The sequence below is a fragment of the Narcine bancroftii genome, chromosome 4 (genome assembly GCF_036971445.1).
Source record: "Narcine bancroftii isolate sNarBan1 chromosome 4, sNarBan1.hap1, whole genome shotgun sequence".
In the NCBI taxonomy this organism is placed as follows: Eukaryota; Metazoa; Chordata; class Chondrichthyes; order Torpediniformes; family Narcinidae; genus Narcine; species Narcine bancroftii.
Genome location: NC_091472.1, coordinates 102493850 through 102516638, shown reverse-complemented (window position 1 = coordinate 102516638; position 22789 = coordinate 102493850). Strand labels below are relative to the sequence as shown.

Genomic DNA, 22789 nt, shown 5'->3' with positions numbered 1-22789 from the left:
ACTGGTCGACCTTGATGTACTATGTTCCAGTCTTTTGTTAATAAAAGCTTTGGTTTGAGTCAACAAGTCTTTGGGTCATTTGATGCGCTACACACATCACACACGCCTGCACTTAGTATTGGGGGGGGCGTTAAGTAGGTTAAGTAAGTTGATAGTAATAAGTTAAAGCTTAATTCTGTTTTCTTGTTGAAATATAATTAAAAACTACTTTTGTTCAAGTACCCCTTTGTGTTGTGGTGCATATTTATTGCTGCTGGTTTTTGGGGTCCTCGGGACTCCGTAACACGACAACTGTGGTGTCATCAGCAAACTTGCAGATGGCATTGGAATTGTGCCTGGCCACACAGTCGTGGGTGTATAACAAGTAGAGCAATGGGATAAGCACGCATCCTTGGGGTGCTCCTGTCATGATGATCAATGAGGAGGAGATATTGTTTCCAATTCATACTACTGACTGTGGTCTTCTGATGAGAAAGTCAAGGTTCCAGATGCAGAGTGGGGTACAGAGGCCTAGAGTTTGTAACTTCTTGTCCAGCACTGAGGGAATAATGGTGTTGAAGGCCTAGCTATAGTCTATGAAGTATATAAACCTACTTCACTACAATCTAATCCTTCCTTACCTCTCACCCATAATCCTCTATCTTTCTTACATTGCCAATCTAAGAGACTTTTAAGTGTCTCTATTGCACCAGCTTCCACCTCCACCCCCAACAATGCATTCCAGGCACCCACCACTCTGTATAAAAAAAAACTTAGCTCTTACATTCCCCCCCCCCTAAATATTCCTCCACTCACTTAAAAAAGACATCCTCTGGTGTTTGCTATTGTTACCCTGGGAACAAGATGCTGGCTGTGCCTCTCTTAATCTTATATACCAGTATTAAATTACCTTTCAGCCATCATTGCTCCAAAGAGAAAAGCCCCAGCTCTGTCAACATTGCTTCATAAGACATTCTCCAATCCAGGCAACATCCTGGTAAATCTCCTCCACACTTTCTCTGAAGCATCTACGTCCTTCCTGTAATGAGATGACCAGTGGTCTAGCGAGAGTTTTACAGAGCTCCAACAATACCTCACAGATCTTGAAGTGAATCCCTCGACGAATGAAAGCCAGCACACCATTTGCCTTCTTAACAAACTTATCAGCTTGCACGGCAACCTGGAAGGATCCAAGGACCTGGACCCCAAGATTTCTCTGCTCCTCCACATCATTAAGAATCCTGCCATTAACTATGCACTCCACCTTCATCTGAAAAAAACAAAGTCAAGAACCTGTTTGCACTGACAAAAGAGGGAAAGCAAGCAGACTTATGCACAAGTCAGAGCAGATAGTGGATGAAGAACTGTGAAAAGAGGAGGACGAGCATGCTCCTCGCGGATTCCTTTCAGGAGCTAGAGCCTTGTGATGACTTGTCCAGCCAACTCCGGTGCACAAATCAGTGCGCCTCTGGTGCCTCTGAAGTCACACGGGCTCCTGTCTGGTCCAGTGGTGAACCTGAGCTCCAGGCGCCCAGGTAACCCTCCTGGCTCCTGGTTCAATCAGGAAGGATGGAAGGAACAGAATGTACTTGAAAGCACATCTGACCTTTCACCTGCCCCTGGACTCACCAGGATTTTGAACGAAATTGTCAATCAACCAACGTAGATGTCAGTGAAGCCAAGTGGTTGAAAAACGATCAATGGCACTGCTGGAGTTGCTGTCATGGCTGCACTGTCAGTGGTGTGGGCCCGGGAGGAGCAGGGGAGGGGAAACAGTTTTCCAGCACTCCTCCACAGGGTCTAGTTAACCTTTCCCTGTTACTTAGCTCCTCGTGTTCCAGCAACATCCTTTTAAATCTTTTCTACACTTTTTCAATCTTACTGATATCTTTCCTGTAGTTAGGTGACCAAAACTGCACACAATGCTTTAAATTTGACCTCATCAATATTTTATACAGTTTCACCATAACACACTGACTACGAAACTCAGTTATGAAGGCCAATGTGCCAAAAGCTCTCTTTACTACCCTATCTACCTGTAACACCACTTTCAGGGAATTATGTATCTATATTCCCAAAGCCATCTGTTCTACCACATTCCTCAGTGCCCTATTGCTTCCCATGTATGTCCTATCTTTTTGTGTAATTCTTGGTATTATTCGTTGACCAGGATAGTCTCACAGGCTGCACTCTTTCGATCCTTCAGCCCTGTAGTTAAGCTAAACTACACAAATTCACACATTTCTAGTATTAAAGAAGCAACCTTGCTGCAAACATCCTTGAGAACCTTATGCTCAGTAAAGTGTTTCTCAGGTGCATTAAGTTATTACTTTGCAAGGCGTTTGACAGAAAGAAAAATAGTTTTTGGTATATTGAAGGTTCCTTGTGTTTTCTTGTGATATAAGTGCCCATTCGCCCCCAGTGTATCTTTGCAACCAACCTGTCCATTCTACCACATCTCTCTGATATCTAGTCTCCCTCAGTAGCCCATAAATTTCCTCCACTAACCCTACTGCCATCCACCCATACTGGGGACGATTTACCATTGCTGATTGAACAATCCACGCTTCTCACTGGAAAAGGAGAAAAACGGAGCATGTGGGGGAAAATGCAGGAAGCCACAGAGCAAACATGTGAACTCCACATGGATACACCTAGGATCAGGGTCAAACCTGGGTTCCTGGAAGAGTGAATCACTAACACAAACTGCTGCACCACTGGTAAATACTTAATGTTTATATAGAATGGCAGAATATTTACATGGCTGTTTGCTTCCTGGCTTGCTGCCTGAGAGTATTGGAGTACCTGCTCCTGAATCAGCATGAGGACACTAGTGTTGCAAGGAAGATGAGACATTATTGATCTGGCCTATAACTAGTGGGGAGGTCTGTACTCCGTTAAGCACCAATTTGGCATAGATGCAAGCATAATGAGTTGTCCTTCACTGGAGCAAAAAGGATGGAGGTGCTGGGTCTAGAAAAGTAGCCCCCTTCCAAACCAAGTCATACCAATCGAGGTCCAATTCTACATTTCAAGTGAATGACCATTGGAGTCTGGGGTCATTGTGGAGAGGCCAAACCCTGTGTAACAGCCTGACAAATGCTTCATTGATACAATGTTTAAGTTCAAGTTTATTATCATCTGACTACAGATACAACTCGATTAAACGGTTTCTCTGGATCATGGTGAACACATATACACACACATACACAACGCAGTAATCACACACACATAAAAATGTTTTTGGCTTGGCTTCGCAGACAAAGATTTATGGAAGGGTAATGTCCACGTCAGCTGCAGGCTTGTTTGTGGCTGACAAGTCCGATGCGGGACAGGCAGACATGATTGCAGCGGTTGCAAGGGAAAATTGGTGGGTTGGGGTTGGGTGTTGGGTTTTTCCTCTGTCTTTTGACAGTGAGGTGGGCTTTGCAGTCTTCTTCAAAGGAGGTTGCTGCCCACCAAACTGTGAGGCGCCAAGATGCATGGTTTGAGGCGATATCAGCCCACTGGCGGTGGTCAATGTGGCAGGCACCAAGAGCTTTCTTTAGGCAGTCCTTGTATCTCTTCTTTGGTGCACCTCTGTCTCAGTGGCCAGTGGAGAGCTCGCCATATAACACGATCCTGGGAAGGCGATGGTCCTCCATTCTGGAGACGTGACCTACCCAGCGCAGTTTGATCTTCAGCAGCGTGGATTCTATGCTGTCGGCCTCTGCCATCTCGAGTACTTCGATGTTGGAGATGAAGTCGCTGCAATGAATGTTGAGGATGGAGCGGAGACAATGCTGGTGGAAGCGTTCTAGGAGCCGTAGGTGATGCTGGTAAAGGACCCATGATTCGGAGACAAACAGGAGTGTGGGTACGACAACGGCTCTGTATACGCTAATCTTTGTGAGGTTTTTCAGTTGGTTGTTTTTCCAGACTCTTGTGTAGTCTTCCAAAGGCGCTATTTGCCTTGGCGAGTCTGTTGTCTATCTCGTTGTCGATCCTTGCATCCAATGAAATGGTGCAGCCGAGATAGGTAAACTGGTTGACCGTTTTGAGTTTTGTGTGCCCGATGGAGATGTGGGGGGGGGCTGGTAGTCATGGTGGGGGGCTGGCTGATGGAGGACCTCAGTTTTCTTCAGGCTAACTTCCAGGCCAAACATTTTGGCAGTTTCCGCAAAACAGGACGTCAAGCGCTGAAGAGCTGGCTCTGAATGGGCAACTAAAGCGGCATCGTCTGCAAAGAGTTCACGGACAAGTTGCTCTTGTGTCTTGGTGTGAGCTTGCAAGCATCTCAGATTGAAGAGACTGCCATCCGTGCGGTACCGGATGTAAACAATGATCTATATATATATATTGAAGATCCAGCTGCGCTGGATGGGTCACGTCTCCAGAATGGAGGACCATCGCCTTCCCAAGATCGTATTATATGGCGAGCTCTCCACTGGCCACCGTGACAGAGGTGCACCAAAAAAAAGGTACAAGGACTGCCTAAAGAAATCTCTTGGTGCCTGCCACATTGACCACCGCCAGTGGGCTGATAACGCCTCAAACCGTGCATCTTGGCGCCTCACAGTTTGGCGGGCAGCAGCCTCCTTTGAAGAAGACCGCAGAGCCCACCTCACTGACAAAAGGCAAAGGAGGAAAAACCCAACACCCAACCCCAACCAACCAATTTTCCCTTGCAACCGCTGCAATCGTGTCTGCCTGTCCCGCATCGGACTGGTCAGCCACAAACGAGCCTGCAGCTGACGTGGACTTTTTACCCCCTCCATAAATCTTCGTCCGCGAAGCCAAGCCAAAGAAAGAAGAAAAAAAAACATATCTATATATATATATAGATATCTACACATATATATATATAGATATCTATATATATATATATATATAAATATATATATATACATATCTATACATATGTATATAGATATCTGTAGATATCTATATACATACATACATATATATATATATATACATACATATATACATATCTATATATACACACACACAAATCTATATATATACACATATCTATATATCTAGATATAATTTAAAATTTTGGGTTGATTAACTCAGTAACAGGATACTATTCCTCAATCTCATAGCCTGTGGGAAAAAGCTATTTTCCAGCCTGACAGTCCTGATTTTGATGCTCCTTTACCTCCTTCCTGATGGTGGTGGGCCAAAGATGCTGTGTGCTAGTTGTTTAAGCAGGAAATGTTAATGGTGTTGACGTATTGCAAGGGAATGTTCTGAATTCTCATATAATGTCTGCGGCTCATGACACATTCTAACTGCATTAACTTTGTACATAATGAATAAAACATATTTTTGGGGTGGGGGGGGGGAACATGTCAGAAACAAAGATGAAACCACGAAAAGATTGTACAATATTATTTACATTCTTAACGTTCAAGCTCATTCCAGATTTTTGACTACCCAGAAGAGTCTAAAAATAAACACAATGGAGTCAGGCAGCAGAGCCATTGCCTGGCCTGGACAAAGGTATGAAATGAGCCTTTTGCCCATCTATGCTGGACAGTAAACTCACTGCACCCTCTGAATGAGGAAGAAAACAGTGCTTCCTTTCTGCACATACAAGAAATTGTTGCGATCAGTGCAATGAAAAGGGTGATGAAAGTGAGTGGATCTCATGGTGGAATATTTATGAGACCCTTCACTGTCATATTTGGACAGCACAGCTTTGACTAGACTGAGTTCCTGATGATATCTCTGGAAATACTGCAACATTCCCACCTCTCCCTCAAGAGGGTATGATTTGCACATAATATCCCAGAAGAATTGCCATAGCATTTGCTGCGGTGTCTCCAGGTAACTCAGAATATTTCAATATTTTTATATAATTTCTTGAGAGGCACCATAATTCACTCCCACATAATCTCTATGTATATATTGTCACTTTTGCATATGAGTATTCTCAGATATTTCCATATTATCTCTCAGGGAAACGATCTTTCCATCTCTTTTAGAAAAAAATTGTCTGACATTATCTCTCTGAAGAGATACACTAACATTTCAACATGAACCCTCCCCACATTTCCCCACTAAATCTCTTATGTAATATCAACATTTCCACGTGGAATCCCAGTATGTACATCACATTACTGCTTCGTCTTTCTCAGGAAGGAATATGACATTTCCAAATTACGTCAAGTGATAATAGAACATTTCTACATGATCTCTTGGCACATACTGTATCCTCTACTACATTAGATCTGTCAGGAGATGCTGCTGTACTCCCTCATTAACCTGCAAGAAATACTGCAATCTATCCAGACTGGATGGCAGCACCATTTGTCACATTTACATGTGATCTCGCTCACATTTTTATGCTGTATCTCTCAAGAGAAGCCATCACTCCCACATTCTCTCACAGGGACCAATCCATAACTGTCACTTTTAACAAACAAAACACTGCAGTATTTCATAGTTTCTTCTCAAGCACCAACATATTATTTCTACTTGATCCATCCATGAACTTGTCACATTTCTCAGGAGATATTGTATTACAACTGCATTTTAGTTAGAGAAATATTGCATTTCTATACATTCTCTATTATTTACACAATCATCCTCTCAAAAACACAATAGTTTCATATTATTTCAGAGAAAATCCAATCATGTTATCACATCATTTCTCTCAAGGAATTCTACATCATCTCCATATCTCCCAACAGATGGTCATGGAGTCACACAGCACAGAGACAGTCCCATAGTCACAATTGCACATGTCAAAAAACATGCCCTCATGCGACCAGAACGCCTCAGCATCGACCCACAGTCAGCTACTGCTCAGAGTGATTTCAGGCACTGGGTGAGGTGTTTCGAGGCATACCTGCAGCGCTCAGACCCTATCGTGGAGGAAGATACCGATAAACTGTTGGTTCTAATGTCCATGAGGGTGTATGAAAACATCCAGGACGCGACCTCCTACACAGCAGCCATGAATGTGCTAAAAGGACTCTACGAGAGACCTATGAATAAGGTATATGCCAGTTATATGCTGGCAACCAGGAGACAGCAGCTGGGTGAGTTCTCCATTGCCTTCCCTAGGCACCAAAGTTACTGGGCAGAGCACATGCGTGCACCAATAAAACTGAGGCCGGGATCACTGAAGGCCTCATATGGGACGCTTATGTGGCTGGGCTATGATCTAATGGAGACTGTACAGATTGCTGAAATGATGGAGGCTGCAGCCCTAAGCATGGATGCCTACACACAGGGCTGGGCCCACCATTACGATGCGAGTAGAATGCCTGCTTTTAATCCGGCCTCCCCACGCCTGTCCACACTACCCGACGTGGCCCAGAAGTGTTACTTCTGTGGGATGGAGAAACACAGTCGATCCTTGTGCCCTGCAAGAAAGGCCCAATGCCAAAAGTGCTGAAAGAATGGTCACTTCGTAAAAGTCTGCCAGTCCAAAATGGCTGCCGCAAATCACAGTGCCTCGTGCGAGGCCCAACTGTCTTCCTCAAATTCAAACTACTTGTCCTTGGTACTCTCATCCAATGAGAGTGAGGAACTGATCGTGCGGCAACGCTTGACGTCACGATGCAAGCACCGCTTCTGTGATGCTGCTCTCTGACTCGGCCCCTCCGCCCAATGGAATTTCCACACTGGCAGGCCCTGACAGACCCCCAGCACCATGAGTGCCGCCGCCTCCACAACTCGCCGCTGACTCCAACTGGGTCCCTGCGTTGGCAGACCCCGATGACCCGCCCACTCAGATGATGTCACCGTGCAAATGTAGCGTAAAACAGGCCAAGCCACCACGACGCTCCGCCCCTGCTCTGGTGACACGAGATTCCATCAGACGGCCCTCCCAGCGATGTGTGATTTGATCACGCCAGCCTCTGGAGACATCAACACAGGCAGCTCTGCTCTCTGCATCGGTGACATTGAATCAAAGCCGACCCCTTAGTTAAGGCCATAGAAACCATCAAGGTGAACAATCAATATGCTAACTGTCTTTTTGATTCAGGTTCGACGGAGAGCTTCAGTCACCCAGAGCTGGTCCAACGATGTGTGCTTGCAGTCAACCCAACTGACCTGAAGATTTCACTGGCCACAAGAGCCCACTCAATGGACATCAAGGGGCATTGTGTGGTGACTTTGAAAGTTCAGGGTATCAAATTTACAGATTTTAAGTTGCTAGTCCTGTCTCAACTGTATGCTCCTGTATTGTTGGGGTTGAATTTTCAATGTCATTTTAAATCAGTGTCACTGCATTACAGAGGTCCCTACTCCCCGCTCTCTGTCTGCCACCAATCTACCCCGGAGACCTCCTGCCAGTGACAGCCCATGCCAATCCCCGTGCCCCGGCGCTCCACTTGTAGTCTCTCCACTCTCCGTGTCGCTCCTCCAGCACTCTTCGCCAACCTCACTCCCGACTGGAAACCGATTGCCACCAAAAGCCAGCAGTACAGCTTCGGGGATGGGAAATTAATTAAAAGTGAGGTGCACAGACTGCTGGACGAGGGCATCATGGAGCTCAGCACAAGTCCCTGGAGGACGCAGGGAGTAGTCGTGAAGAACGGGGAGAAGCTGCAGATGGTGATTAACTACAGCCAAACGCTCAACCGCTTCTTGGATACCTACCCTCTTCTGCGAATCGCGGACGTGGTGAATCAGATCGTCCAATACCGTGTGTTTTCCACCATCGACCTTCGATCAGCCTACCACCAGCTCCCGATCCATCCGGAGGACCACCCCTTCACAGCCTGCGAAGCGAACGGGTGTTTGTACCAATTCCTCAGGGTTCCCTTCGTTGTCACTAATGGTGTTGCGGTCTTCCAGTGGGAAATGGACCGGATGGTAGACCAGAACAGCCTAACAGCTACATTCCCGTATCTGGACAATGTCACCATCTGGGGCCATGACGCCAACCTTGAGAAATTATTCCAAACCACCAAACGGCTGAATCTAACCTATAATTTTGAGAAGTGTGTTTTCCGGACCACTAGCCTCACAATTCTAGGCTGCGAGGTGGAAAACGGGGAGGTAAAGCCAGATCCCGACCCCATGCACCCTCTCATGGACCTTCCATCACCCCAAACCCAGAAGGCACTCAAATGCTGCCTGGGGTTTTTTCCCTATTATACCCAATAGGCCCCCAGTATGCTGACAAGGCACAGCCACTCATTAAGTCTACCTCCTTCCCCTTGTCAGCGGAAGCCAGAGCGGCCTTCAACCTCATTAATCAGACATCGTCACGGCCACCCTTCATGCCGGAGACGAATCAAAACGCTTCCAGGTAGAGAGCGATGCTTCTGACTTTGCACTAGCAGCCACTTTAAACCAGGCTGTTAGGCCTGTCGCCTTCTTTTCCAGGACCTTCCAGGGCCCAGAAAACCAACACTCCTCTGTTGAGAAGGAGGCCCAGGCCATTGTAGAGGCCATACATTATTGGAGACACTACCTCGCTGGCAGACGTTTTACACTGCTGACTGACCAATGTGCGATCTCATTCATGTTCAACAACAACAAACGGGATAAGATCAAGAACGACAAAATTCCCAGGTGGAGAACTGAACTCTCTACCTTTAACTATGACATTCTGTACTGGCCTGGTAAACTCAATGACCCACCTGATGCCCTTTCCCATGGGACATGCGCCAGCATATAACTGGACAGGCTGCAGAAACTCCATGAGGAGCTCTGTCACCTGGAGGTCACCAGGTTCGCACACTTCATAAAGACCCACAACCTGGCTCATACGGTCGAGGAGATCCGCTACATGACCCGAGTCTGCCCCATCTGCGCTGAGAGCAGGCCCAATTTCTTTTGGCCCGTGAAGACCCATGTCATAAAAGCCACTCGGCCCTTTGAATGTCTCAGTGTGGACTTCAAGTGGCCCCTACCTTCGACAAACCATAACACCTACATTCTCATGGTGGTCAATGAGTACACCTGTTTCCCGTTTGCTATTCCCTGCCCGGACATGACCGCCTCCACAGTCATAAACGCACTGCACAGCACCTTTGCCATTTCGGGTACCCCAATTACATCCACAGTGCAGTGACCGGGGGGTTCCTCGTTTATAAATGCTGAACTGAGGCAGTATCTTCTGAAGTGCAGTATTGCTTCGAGCAGAACCACTAGCTACAACCCACGCAGTAACGGGCAGGTCAAAAGGGAGAATGCCACTGTCTGGAAAGCGGTCACCCTCCAGTCTAAAGGCCTCCCCTACACTCCATCAGGTCCTTGTTATGCACTGTCACCAATGCTACCCCGCACAAACGCATGTTCTCGTTCCCACAGAAGTCAGAATCGGGGACGACCACACTGGCTTGGCTGATGGTCCCTGGACCTGTCCTGCTGAGATATCATGTCCGGTACTCAAAAAACGACCCCCTAGTTGAGCGGGTAACGCTGCTACACGCGAACCCGCACTATGCTTATATCGACTACCCGGACAGACAGGAGGACACTGTCTCGGTAAGGGACCTGGCCCAAGCCGGATCTAACATTGTAACATTGGTCCCCCAACCTCCCTCCAATCCTTCCCCAGGTTACATGCCAGGACAGCAGGACCAGCAGCAGTTCACGGATGACGACGGCAGTAGACCGGACCAGCGTACAGACAATGACGACTGCGGACTAGGCTAAACTGCACCAACACTCAGGAACTCCAACGACGATTATGCACCACCCCTGCCAGCTACTCCAATCCCGGCGACACGGCGATCATGTCAGACAATCAGGCCATCCAACCATTACAGCCCATAACCCCTGCACACTATACCCCCCCCATGTTTTAGGAGTCCTGACTACGGACTATGAAGAACCAGGAAGAACCACCACTCTTAACACCCCTCCCCCCTTTTTTTTAGTCACCCCAGGGTCAGTTCTTAAAGAAGAGGTGAATGTGATAGTATGGGATCCAATCACCACTGTATATATTTGCATATAGTGATAGTGATTGGCTGAGAGCCGTAGCCACACCTACTGGCCAGGTTATAAAGGGCTGCACCTAACCAGACCCAGGTCAGTCTGGATTGGTCGATCTCAATGTACTACGCTCCAGTCTTTTGTTAATAAAAGCCTTGGTTTGAGTCAACAAGTCTTTGAGTCATTTGACCCGCTACACACCACTACTAATGCAGATATTCCCTGGGCTTTATTTAGTGACAGCTCTCCCCTTCCTCTTCAGCTTGCCCCACTCCACAGTCAGCACATTCACAAAATATTTGTGAAAGATCTTTCCCATGTCCTCTGGCTTTACACATAAACAGGCAGCATAGTTGGTACAGTGATCGGGACTAGGGTTCAAATCCCACGCTGTCTGTAAGGAATTTGTACATTCACCTTGAGTCTGCATGGGTTTCCCTCGGGGGTTCTGGTTTCCTCCCACCTTTCAAAATGTACCGGGGGTTATAGGTCAATTGGGTGTTGGGTTGCACCATGGGCTTCTGGGCCAAAAGGGCCTGTTACCATGTTGTATGTCTAAATTTAAATTAAACGCCCCTCTTGATCCTTGAGGGCACCTATTCTTGTGACCCTTTGTTCTTAATTTACTGATAAATCTTTTAAGATTTTCCCTTTCACTGTTGGCCAAAATCATCTCATAACCTCTTTAGTCCTCCATATCTCCCCCATCACGATGCTCCAACATTCCTTATACTCCTTAAGTGATTCCCTCAAACCTGTCTTCCTGTATCTGATCTTTTTCTCTCTGATATGTGCCACTGTACAACTTGTTAACCAGGATTCCTTGACCTTGTCATTCCTCCCCTTTGCCTGACTGGGAAACATGTTCATCCTGGGCCTTCCTTTTCACACTCTTAAACGCCTCCCATTTGCAGTCGTTCTTTCACTCCTAAAATTTGTGTCTCGTCAACTATTGCTAACCCCTGCAAAATCGCGTTGAAATTGGCCTTGCCTTAATTTATGATCCTAACTTGAGGACCAGTGTCCATCCACTATCTGAAAGCAAATAGAATTATGATCATTTGTCCCAATCCATTCTCCTACCAATACATAAGTTGCATGATCAGTTTCATTCCCCAGTATAAGATCCAATATTTCCCCTTCCCTGTTAGGCCTATCCACATGTTGCTATAGGAAGTTCTTGTGGAGATACTGAACAAAGTTTACTCCATCCAATCTTCCATTGCTTTTAGACCTCAACAATCACTCAATATATTTAAACATCTAGCTCATGGTGACTAAATAGCAAAGCCAATATCGTCAGTGATTTCAACTTCCCCAACATTGACTGGGAATGCCAGAGCTTTGTGGAATTGGATGGGGTGAACTATGGTATGTGCTCAGAAGAACTTTCTATGGCAACATGTGGAGAGGCCACCTGGGGAAGGGGAAATATTGGAACGTACTGGAGAATGAAGCTGGTCAGGTAACTGATAGGGGAATGGTTTGGGACCAGTGACTACAATTCTATTTATTTTAAGATAGCTATGGAAAAAGATTGAATTGGTCCTCAAGTTACTATCTTAATTAGGAGCAAGGCCCATTTGATGTGCTCAAGCAGGAGCTAACAAAGAAAATGACAGCACAGTACAGGCCATTTGGCCCATAATGTTGTGCTGACCTATATATCTACCCCCAAAAAACGAAAATCTCCCTACTTCATAATCCTATATTTTTCTTTCATCTATTTTCCTAAGAGTCTCTTGAATGCCCCAATTGTTCCAAACTCCACCACCACCCCTGAGAATGCATTCCAGGCACCCACAATACTTACCCCTGATGTCTCCCCTCAAATTTTCTCCCTTCACTTTATCCAGATGCCCTCTGGTGTTTGCTACTCCTGCCCTAGGAAAAAGGTGCTGGCTGTCCATCTTATCAATGCCTCTCTTTATCTTGTAGACTTTTCTTAAGTCACCTCTTATCTTTCTTTGCTCCAAAAAGAAAAACCAAGCTCTGTTAACCTTACCTCATAAGAGATATTTTCCAATCCAGGGTAAATCTCCTATGCACACTCTCCATAGCTTCCACATCCTTTTGGTTATGGGGTGACCAGAACTTATCACAATATTTCAAGGGTGATCTTATCAGAGATTGATAGACCTGCAACATTACCTCATGACTCCTGAACTCAATTCCCCAACTAATGAAGCCCAGCATACCATACACCTTCTTAACTATCCTATCGACCTGCACAGCAACCTTGAGAGGTCTATGAATTTGGATGCCAAGATCCCTCTGTTCTTCCACACTGTTAAATATCCCACCATTAACCATGTACTCTGCCTGCAGGTTTGACCTTCCAAAATGCATCATCTCACATTTATCTGGATTGAATTCCATCTGCTGCCTTTCTGTCCAACTCTTCATTCTGTCTGTGTCCCGTTGTAACCTACAACAACCTTTAGTTTTATTCACAACACCTCCAACCTTTGTATCATCCCAAGCTAACTGACCTATCCCTCAACTTTTTCATCATTTATAAAAATCACAAAGACCAGGGGTCCCAGAACCAATCCCTGCAGAACCCCACTGGTCACTGACCTCCAGACAGAATACTTCTCGTCCACAACTATTCCCTAAATGCAAGCCAATTCTGAATCCACACAGCCATGGTTCAATGGATCCCATTCTTCATGAATTTCTGAACGAGTCTCCTTGGGGGACCTTGTCAAATGCCTCACTAAAATCCACATACACCACATCCATCGCCTGCCTTCATCAATTTCTTTTGTTACCTCCTCAAAAAACTCACTTAGGCTGTGAGGCATGACCTTCCCCTCACAAAGCCATGCTGACTATCCCTGAGAAGATTGTACTTCTCAAAATGGTCATAAATCCTGATTTAAGAATCCTCTCCAACAGTTTGCCCACCACAGATGTAAGACTTACTGGTCTATAATTCCCAGGATTCTCTCTATTACCTTTTTTAAACAAGGGACCACATTTGTTGTTGTCCAATCCTTCAGTGCCTCCCCTGTGGCCAAGGATCATTGCTAATGCAATCTCTTCCTTCCCTTCCCATAGCAACCTAGTGTATATCTCCTGGAGTCATCAATCCTAATATTTTGACAAAGATCCAGCACTTCCTCAATCTCAACATGGTCCAGCACATAAATGTGTTCTGGGCATTAATTGTCTGGATACAAATGTTAGAGGATAAAAGCACGGCTGCCAAATGGGAGGGGTTTCAGATTGTGATAAGCAAAGTCTAGGATGAACACATTCCCAGTCAGGTAAAGAGAAGGAATGGCGAAAGGAACCCTGGTTAGCAACTGATGCAGGAGTACAGATCAGGAAGGAAAAGGAGGCACACTGTAAATAAGATACAGGCAGACATATTCGAGAGAATCACTTGAGAATATGAAATGTAGAAACATCATGATGAGGTAAATGAGGGTGAAAGCGGTTATGAGATGATTTTCAGTGGAAGGGAGAGTCCACAGATTTATCAGTATATTAATAACAAAAGGATCACAAGGAGAGAATAGGTCCCCTCAAGGATCAGGAACAGTATCTATGTTTTGAGGCAGAGGATACGGAGAAGATCTTAAATGAATATATTGTGAATCTATTTCCTCTGGAGCTGAGTAATCTGAAGAGGGAGGGGAGAAAGGTAACTAAACGTAGTCCAGAGCACGTCTGCATCAGTGGTGAAGTGGTGTTAGCAATCTGAGATCATATCAAGATGAAAAATTCCTGGGCTCAGACCAGGTGTGTCCCAGAACAACTAGCCAAACAGACTCAGAGATGGGAGCCATAAAGTGGGTAGAGAGGGCACTTTTAGGTTGGAGGATCGTGTTTGTCTGGCAGTTTGTTCCATGTGTCCACCACCCTCTGAGTGAAGAACTATCCCCTCGCCTTGCAGTTATGGCTTAGATTCACCTACTCTGGGAAACAGCCTGTTACTATTCACCCTATCTATGCCCTCACGATTGTATCGTGTCCCAAACACTCTCTTCACTACTCTTCCTACCTGTGCTGCCATCTTCAAAGAGTTGTGTACCTGCACGCCAAGGTCCCTCTAATCCATTAACACTCTTTAGGGGACTGACATTAACAGTCCTGCCCAGATCGATTTACCCAGATGCAGCATCTTGCATTTCTCTGAGTTGAACTGTTCATCTACCATTCCTTGGCCCAGTTCACCACCTGGTAGAGATCCCATTGGAAACCCAGGTAACCTTCTTCATTGTCCACAAAACACATATTTTTGAGTAATTAGTAAACATACTCAACTTGCCATATTTCCTTGTCCAAGTCATTTATGCATGACGAAAATAGCAAGGGTCTTAGTACCGAATTCTGAGGCACTCCACTGGCCACGATCCTCCAACCTAAAAGTGCCCTCTCTACCCACTTTATGGCTCCCATCTCTGAGTCTGTTTGGCTAGTTGTTCTGGGACACACCTGGTCTGAGCCCAGGAATTTTTCATCTTGATATGATCTCAGATTGCTAACATCACTTCACCACTGATGCAGACGTGCTCTGGACTACGTTTAGTTACCTTTCTCCCCTCCCTCTTCAGATTACTCAGCTCCAGAGGAAATAGATTCACAATATATTCATTTAAGATCTTCTCCGTATCCTCTGCCTCAAAACATAGATACTGTTCCTGATCCTTGAGGGGACCTATTCTCTCCTTGTGATCCTTTTGTTATTAATATACTGATAAATCTGTGGACTCTCCCTTCCACTGAAAATCATCTCATAACCGCTTTCACCCTCATTTACCTCATCATGATGTTTCTACATTTCATATTCTCAAGTGATTCTCTCGAATATGTCTGCCTGTATCTTATTTACAGTGTGGAGGCAGATACTTTAGCTTCCTTTAAGAAAAGGCAGTGAACTCCTATAGTGTACACCCATCAAGATGTCTACTCCTTGTCACTTCCTGATTTCCACTCTCACATGAAAGACTACTGTGATATCTTCTTTGACTGATATTGCAGCGCCATCCCCATCCGCTTTTCCCCCTGTTCCAAGAACACCCGTAACTATGGTAACCTGTGACACTGAGCTGCCAGTCCTGGTCCTCCTTCAACCAGGTCTCCATTAAGTCCACAATATTCTATTGTTCTGTCCCAATCCACAACCTGAGCTCTCTTGTTCAGGCTTCTTGCATTAAAATAAACTCCCCAAAGTTTACCCATATTACCTTGATGTTTGTCCTCTATCTTCCTGTTCCGCTTCAACCCACTTCCTTTGCCTTCCTTGTTCTCCCTCATCTTTTTAGTGCCTCTCTCTGCAACTTGGATCCCCACTAGTCAGGTGGGAAATTTAAGTTAATTTCTCAGGAGAAACTGCAATATAATTCAGGAGCTACCACAACATTCTGCATAACCATTTCAGAAGATATGGTAACACATCTTTATTAACGCACTAAAGAGATAAGGTCACATTTTGATAACTTAAATTTTGACGAAAGATCACAAACTGAAGCATTAACTTTATTCCTTTCTCTACAGATGCAGTTGAACCTACTGAGCATTTCATGCATTTCCAATTCTTACTTTACATTTGCAACATTTTGCTTTTGTTTCGGTGTGACACCATTTCCAAATGATCTCTCGGGAGATGAATGAAACCTGAACATTACCACCTCCAAGGGCTGGTTTTAAAGTTAGACAAATACTGTCAGAAGATATCTTCACACTGTCACATTATCTCCCTTAGATTGTTCTGCTATATAATATGTTTTAATCGTGCTTTGGGAATCCATTGTGTTTTCTTAAACTTTCTATCTTCAGACGTTCAGTGGTGAGCATCTTTGAAATGCTTGTCATGTTCATTCAAGTGATTTTAAAAACAATTTGCAAATAGAATTAAAACAATTATCCTGGCCCACAATAAAAAGAAATAATTGAAAGCACTTTCTTTACCACAATGCACAGTGTGCCTTCAAGTGCCAATCATTTTAGCTTTCTGCCAACTTTCCCTGGCTTCAGTGTAACAAGGGGTCACTTTCAATTTCCAATTCAGTGTCAAAATGGTTGTCAGGCACACATAATATGCTGCTCGGGAAGGGTTACCTAGGTAACAGGGCCAGCTGAGCAAAAGTTGTCAGTTTCCATGATTGACATGGGATTGTGATCTCCAGAACATTGAGCATGTTTGAAAGATGAACTATTTGTAGATTTGAAAAAAAGCCTCAATCCAAGCAGGTGTGGTGGTGTCAAGCAATGTACAAGTTAGTCTATTTTTAAATCACCAGGACTTGTACCCTTCACATCTTTTCTGCACAATTAACTGCCAAGGACCTCAGCAGCCTATCCCTTTAACAAATTGACTCAGGTAGAATATCAAAATGATAAAACTATTACCACATCACTTGTCAGGCAAAATCGTGAATGTAGACACTAATATGAAACAACCAGAATACAAACTGTGTGAAGCTAACACCAAACCATATAGCATTTATTTTTTTCTTTTTTTCTTTCAAAGTAAATTTAACATCCAGGGATTTGTCATTATATTCCTCCTAAAAACGTGATTGTTCATTCAGGGATAGATTTGCAATGGCTCCTAGCTATCCCCTATGATGCCAGTCCAGATTTTATCAAGTGTAAATCAATCAACAACATGAATATGATTTCCCCTTCGGGCTTGTAGCAAGGTCAAAGACCACTGCAGTCAATCTAAATTCATAGGACATGTTGGAATTTCTTGTTTTACTTGAGTTCTTTAGAAAGATACCTCGCCCAAAACATGTCAACTCTGCAAAGAAAAAATGCTTGGCAATACATCCCCATGGGAATTAAATGTTTAACAAAGCACAAATACACGGCTGATGCCAAAATATATCCTCGTGGAATTATAGAGATTTGTCGAATGGAAAGCTATTCAGTTCAGTGTGTCCAAGCCAGTTCTTTACTGAAGCAGCTGAAAACTAATCCAGTGCTCTCACAGTCAAATATTAATTCATACAAACAACCAATCCCTGTTACAAACGAATCTGTGCTTCATAAATTCCATATGCAGAGTTTCCCCTGCTGGATTTTTTCTCTTTATGATCATTTTAATTCCATGATCCATCACTGGTTCCTCAGCCACTCTTAACAATAAAAAGAATCCATTAAAGTTTCTCTAAATGTTCTTTACTTCAATGAAAAGATTCTCAGTAAGTCTCTTCTGACATCATCCTGATAAATCTATACTGAACAAAAGCACAAACACCACAATAACTTTGTTGCTGAAGGACTGTTTTGTATCCAACTATAATTGATCGATTCCTTCATCTGACTATCGCATTTCCATGCTTATCAGTTCAAGAATTCTCAAGGGACTTCGCATCATTTTGAGAACGATGGGTGAGATTTCTTCATTCAGATGGTGGTGAACCTTGGGAATTCTCTACCCCAGAAGAATGCTGAGGCTCAGAAGTTTTGTTCATTCAAAAATCAGATGGTTAGATTTCTGAGCATCAAAGAAATTAAGAGACACGGGATACAAGAAAACACTGAAGCTATTATCTTAACAACTGTTCAAGCAAGGAAGGGCCCAGTGGGCTAGCCTTGCTTTTTTTTAAACCAATTGTGATATTAGAACCATTGGGTTCCTATATTCGCTGTGCATTTAATTGCTGGATGAAATTGGATAGAGGTTCCTTTTAGACTGCTATTTGCTGGACAATCTCTTCTATTTCCTATGCACATCCACGTAATTTCAAACAAAAGACAAATGTGTACATCATTATGCAGATTCCTCTCGATGTTGACATGCAGCCGAATTCCCACAGAATGTTACCCCGATGTGTGCAAGTATTGGCAGCAGTTTTCCAAATTCTCTGCTGTGGCGACTGGTCACTCGTCTCGCTCTCAATCAATGAGGGTTACATCTCTCCAAATGGGCATCCCATCCCACAACCCATGGGGGTTTACCCCCTCCAAAAGGACATTCCATCCCACAGCCCATGGGGGTTACACCCCTCCAAATGGGCATCCCATCCCACAGCTCATGGGGGTTTACCCCCTCCAAAAGGACATTCCATTCCACAGCCCATGGGGGTTTACCCCCTCCAAAAGGACATTCCATCCCACAGCCCATGGGGGTTTACCCCCTCCAAAAGGACATTCCATTCCACAGCCCATGGGGGTTTACCCCCTCCAAAAGGACATTCCATCCCACAGCCCATGGGGGTTTACCCCCTCCAAAAGGACATTCCATCCCACAGCCCATGGGGGTTTACCCCCTCCAAAAGGACATTCCCATCCCACAGCCCATGGGGGTTACACCCCTCCAAACGGACATCCCATTCCACAGCCCATGGGGGTTTACCCCCTCCAAAAGGACATTCCCATCCCACAGCCCATGGGGGTTACACCCCTCCAAACGGACATTCCATCCCACAGCCCATGGGGGTTTACCCCCTCCAAAAGGACATTCCATCCCACAGCCCATGGGGGTTTACCCCCTCCAAAAGGACATTCCCATCCCACAGCCCATGGGGGTTTACCCCCTCCAAAAGGACATTCCCATCCCACAGCCCATGGGGGTTACACCCCTCCAAACGGGCATCCCATCCCACAGCCCATGGAACCAGAGCAAAATCCTCAGCATCTAATCACAGTCTACCTTTTGGAGTCACCACCCTTTACACGCTGCTTCCAGGCTGCCTTCCCCATTGCTCATCACGCACCTTGTTGCAGTGAGGAAGTTTCCGCAAACAGCCGCCGCTCCGGCGTCGCTTCTCCTTGATCTTCCGCATGAGTTTGGAGCAAATCACCCTCTTCTTGCTGGCTGCTCTCCTTTTCGACCCCCCGGCGCTCTGAACCTCCCTGCCGGAGCCCCGCGCTCTCCTCCACAGCGGGGTCCTGAGCCGGGGATGGCATTCCTTCAGCTGGGCACAAACGTAGGGCTGGCACAGGGCGCCAGCCCAGGGCTCCAAGGTGAAGTAGAGCAGGGCGCCGCGCTCGTCCTCTTCCCGCAGCCGCGCCACAGCCGCTCGGATGAGGTGACGGTGGCCGGCGTCCTGCACCCCAATCGCGTCCAGGTCCGGCTCCCCGATCTGCTTGCACACCTCCAGGTCATCGTAGCCGTTGTCCAGGAAGGACTCGCCGTACTGGGCCAACTTCAGGCTCCGGAGCCACTCCAGCACCACGTTGGTGCCCATGGGGGCCAAGGGACGCGGCTGACAGCCTCCCGCGCCGTCGGGGACGGGATGGGACGGCGCTGGAAGCGAGGTTGCAGCGGGGTTCGGGAGGCCAGCGGGCGCCTGGAGCCCGGACCTCCCGGAGGCTCACCGGGCACCACGCCCCCGCCCCGCCCCTCTCCTCTCCGCCTGCTGCCGGTGAACGGTCCCCAGGTGCACACCCCAATCCCGCAGGCGGCTCTCTCCCGGACACGCCTGCCGCGCCGCTGGCGAGGCTCCCAAACAGCTGTCAGAGCCCAGGGCCAGCCCGGTGGCTCCGCGTCTCTCCCTTCTCGCCCTTTGCGGCTCCCGGGCTCCGGCTTGCAGGCGCCCCGGGCGTCGGGAGGCGGCGCCAACGAGTGGCAACAGCGGCCTCCGGTGGACAGGTTGTGAATGGCACGCTGCGCCTCCCAGCGACGAAACTCAGCACTGCCCACTCAGTCCCAGCCAGACAGAGTGATACCCTGGCGCTGACTGCCCAGATTTGGTTGCGACTAGACCACTCCACCCAAGACCTCATGACCGCCTTCCTCCAAACATGGAACAAGGAGCTGAGTTCAAGACTGACAATGTATATGACAATAAACTGATGAACACATGCAAGATGCACCAACATCCTTATTTGCTGCAGATCAATTAAAAAAATGACAAGAGTGTACATTAAATTAAAACTTATGATAGATCATAAAATTGACAGTTACTAGAGTGCAAAGTTAAAAAGTGTCATGACCACAGTTCAGATATTAGTTGATGTGCAGTCTGAGTGGTTAATGATCAGGGTAACTAGATTATAAAGTATGATCAGTGTACATCTAATTCGCTCAACAACCTGACTGTTACTGGAAAGAAACTGTTCTTGAAACAATGCTGGACATTAGGCCTAAGGGAGCAGTGATCAGGGAGACGGGGATCATTTATAATGTTGGCTGCCTTCAATCATAGAGGTCTGCCCGAGATGGGAGGTTGGAGCCTGTAATGGGCTTGGTTATATTTGCTACCTAAGGCAGTTGCAGCATTTTGAATTTCTGGGCACTTGTGTTACCAAACCAGGCTGTGATGCAGTCCATACACTTTCCACATTGCACCTGTGGAAATTTGATAGAATATTCAACGACGTGCCAAATCCCCGCAGAATTCTTAGGAAGACGAGGTGTTGGTGTGGCCACTTCATGGTTGTGTCAATGTGTTGGCTTCAGGAAAGATCTTCTGAAATATGGACTCCAAGGAATCTGAAGGTTCTAACCCTCTCCACCTCTGTCCCATTAATGCGGCCAGGTACACAGACCCTTCCTAAAGTCAACAATTAGCTCCTAAAGTCAACATATTAGTATATGGCCCCCTATGTGGTCCAGGTATGGCTGTCAATGGTGATGTTGAGAGCAAGTTGGTTGTTCTGGTACCACCCAACCAGGTTCTCGATCTCCATCAATATTTCCACTGGTTCAATCAACAATGGTGACATCATCAGCAAATGTCATATTGAGTTAGAGCTGAACTTGGCTCTGACTGTACAGGAAGTAGAGCAGGGGACTAAGCACACAGCCTTGGGGTGCCCCTGTTTTGATGGTCAGTGAAGAAGAGGTGATGACTGAGGTCTGCTGATGAGGAAGTCAAGGATGCACTTGCAGAGGGAAAGATTAATCCCAGATCCCTTTATTTGGTGATATTCTGCTGGAACAATGCTGTTCAATGCCAAGCTGTAGTCAATGAACAACAGTCTCACGCAGGTGTTTCTATGATCTCCATGATCTGACAGAGTGGAGGGCCAACAAGATGGTGTCTGTTGTGTAGATCGGTGAACTGAAGTGACATCAGGTCCTTCCTATTTTTTTGAATATTTTATTTTTGATATTTTTGAAAAATATACATAGTAATATTTTATCTTTATGAAACTTTTTCTTACAAACACGACAAACAAAAATAAAACAGTCCCCCCCCCCTCCATACATACAGATCCGTTCACTGTCAGAACTTACATATATTTTAAATATATAGAGTAGTTGGGAAAACTACATTTTTGTATGTATAATAGTTACTTCTATAACATTTTTTTTATCACTGTATATGGCCCCCTATGTGGTCCAGGTATGGCTGTCAAACTTTTACAAAAGTGTCATATTTGTTCTTAAAGTCATATGTGATTTTTTTTTCCATAGGTATTCAGCTGTTCATTTCTGCAGTCCATCATGCTATAAGTACAGGGGACTCAAACTTTCAAGTGATCGCGATACATTTTTTCGCTTCCGCCAGTGCTATTTTTATAAATAAGATTTGCTATTTGTTCAATTTGTCGCTTATTTCCATGACATTACCTAATAGATATAGCTACAGGTCATCTGTGAAGTCCACTCCTGTTATCCTGATTAATTTTTCAGTGATTTCGTGTGAAATGGCCTCATTTTCACGCATGACCACGTGGCATGTAAAAATGTTCTTGTCTCAGTCCCACATCTGAAACACATCTCTGAAATTTCAGCTTTTGATCTGTGTACCGTTTGTGGGGTAAGATATAATTGTTGTAAAAAATTATACTGAACCAATCCATATCTTGCATTTACAATTGATGTCATGCTGTCCTTACACCAATCTAACCAGCTTCTTTCTGAAATCACCACACCCAAGTCCAACTCCCATCTTTCTCTTGACCTCTGCAACCCTGGTTTTGCATTTTTACTCTGGAGAGCATAGAACATTTTTGTTATAAATTGGATGTATTCCCCATCCAAACTGTTCATTCAGTTTCAATA

The 22789-nt window shown here is 45.5% G+C and overlaps 1 protein-coding gene across 1 annotated transcript in view; it reads right to left on the bottom strand.

Annotated features, from left to right (window-relative positions):
- Positions 1 to 20382, bottom strand: part of sash1a (SAM and SH3 domain containing 1a) — a 202604-nt gene extending 182222 nt beyond the window's left edge. The window contains exon 1 of the mRNA XM_069932254.1: positions 19551 to 20382. Coding sequence (XP_069788355.1) covers positions 19551 to 20024 — 474 coding nt within the window. The 5' untranslated portion in view covers positions 20025 to 20382. The remainder of the gene's footprint in view (positions 1 to 19550) is intronic.
- Positions 20383 to 22789: the final 2407 nt, after the last annotated feature.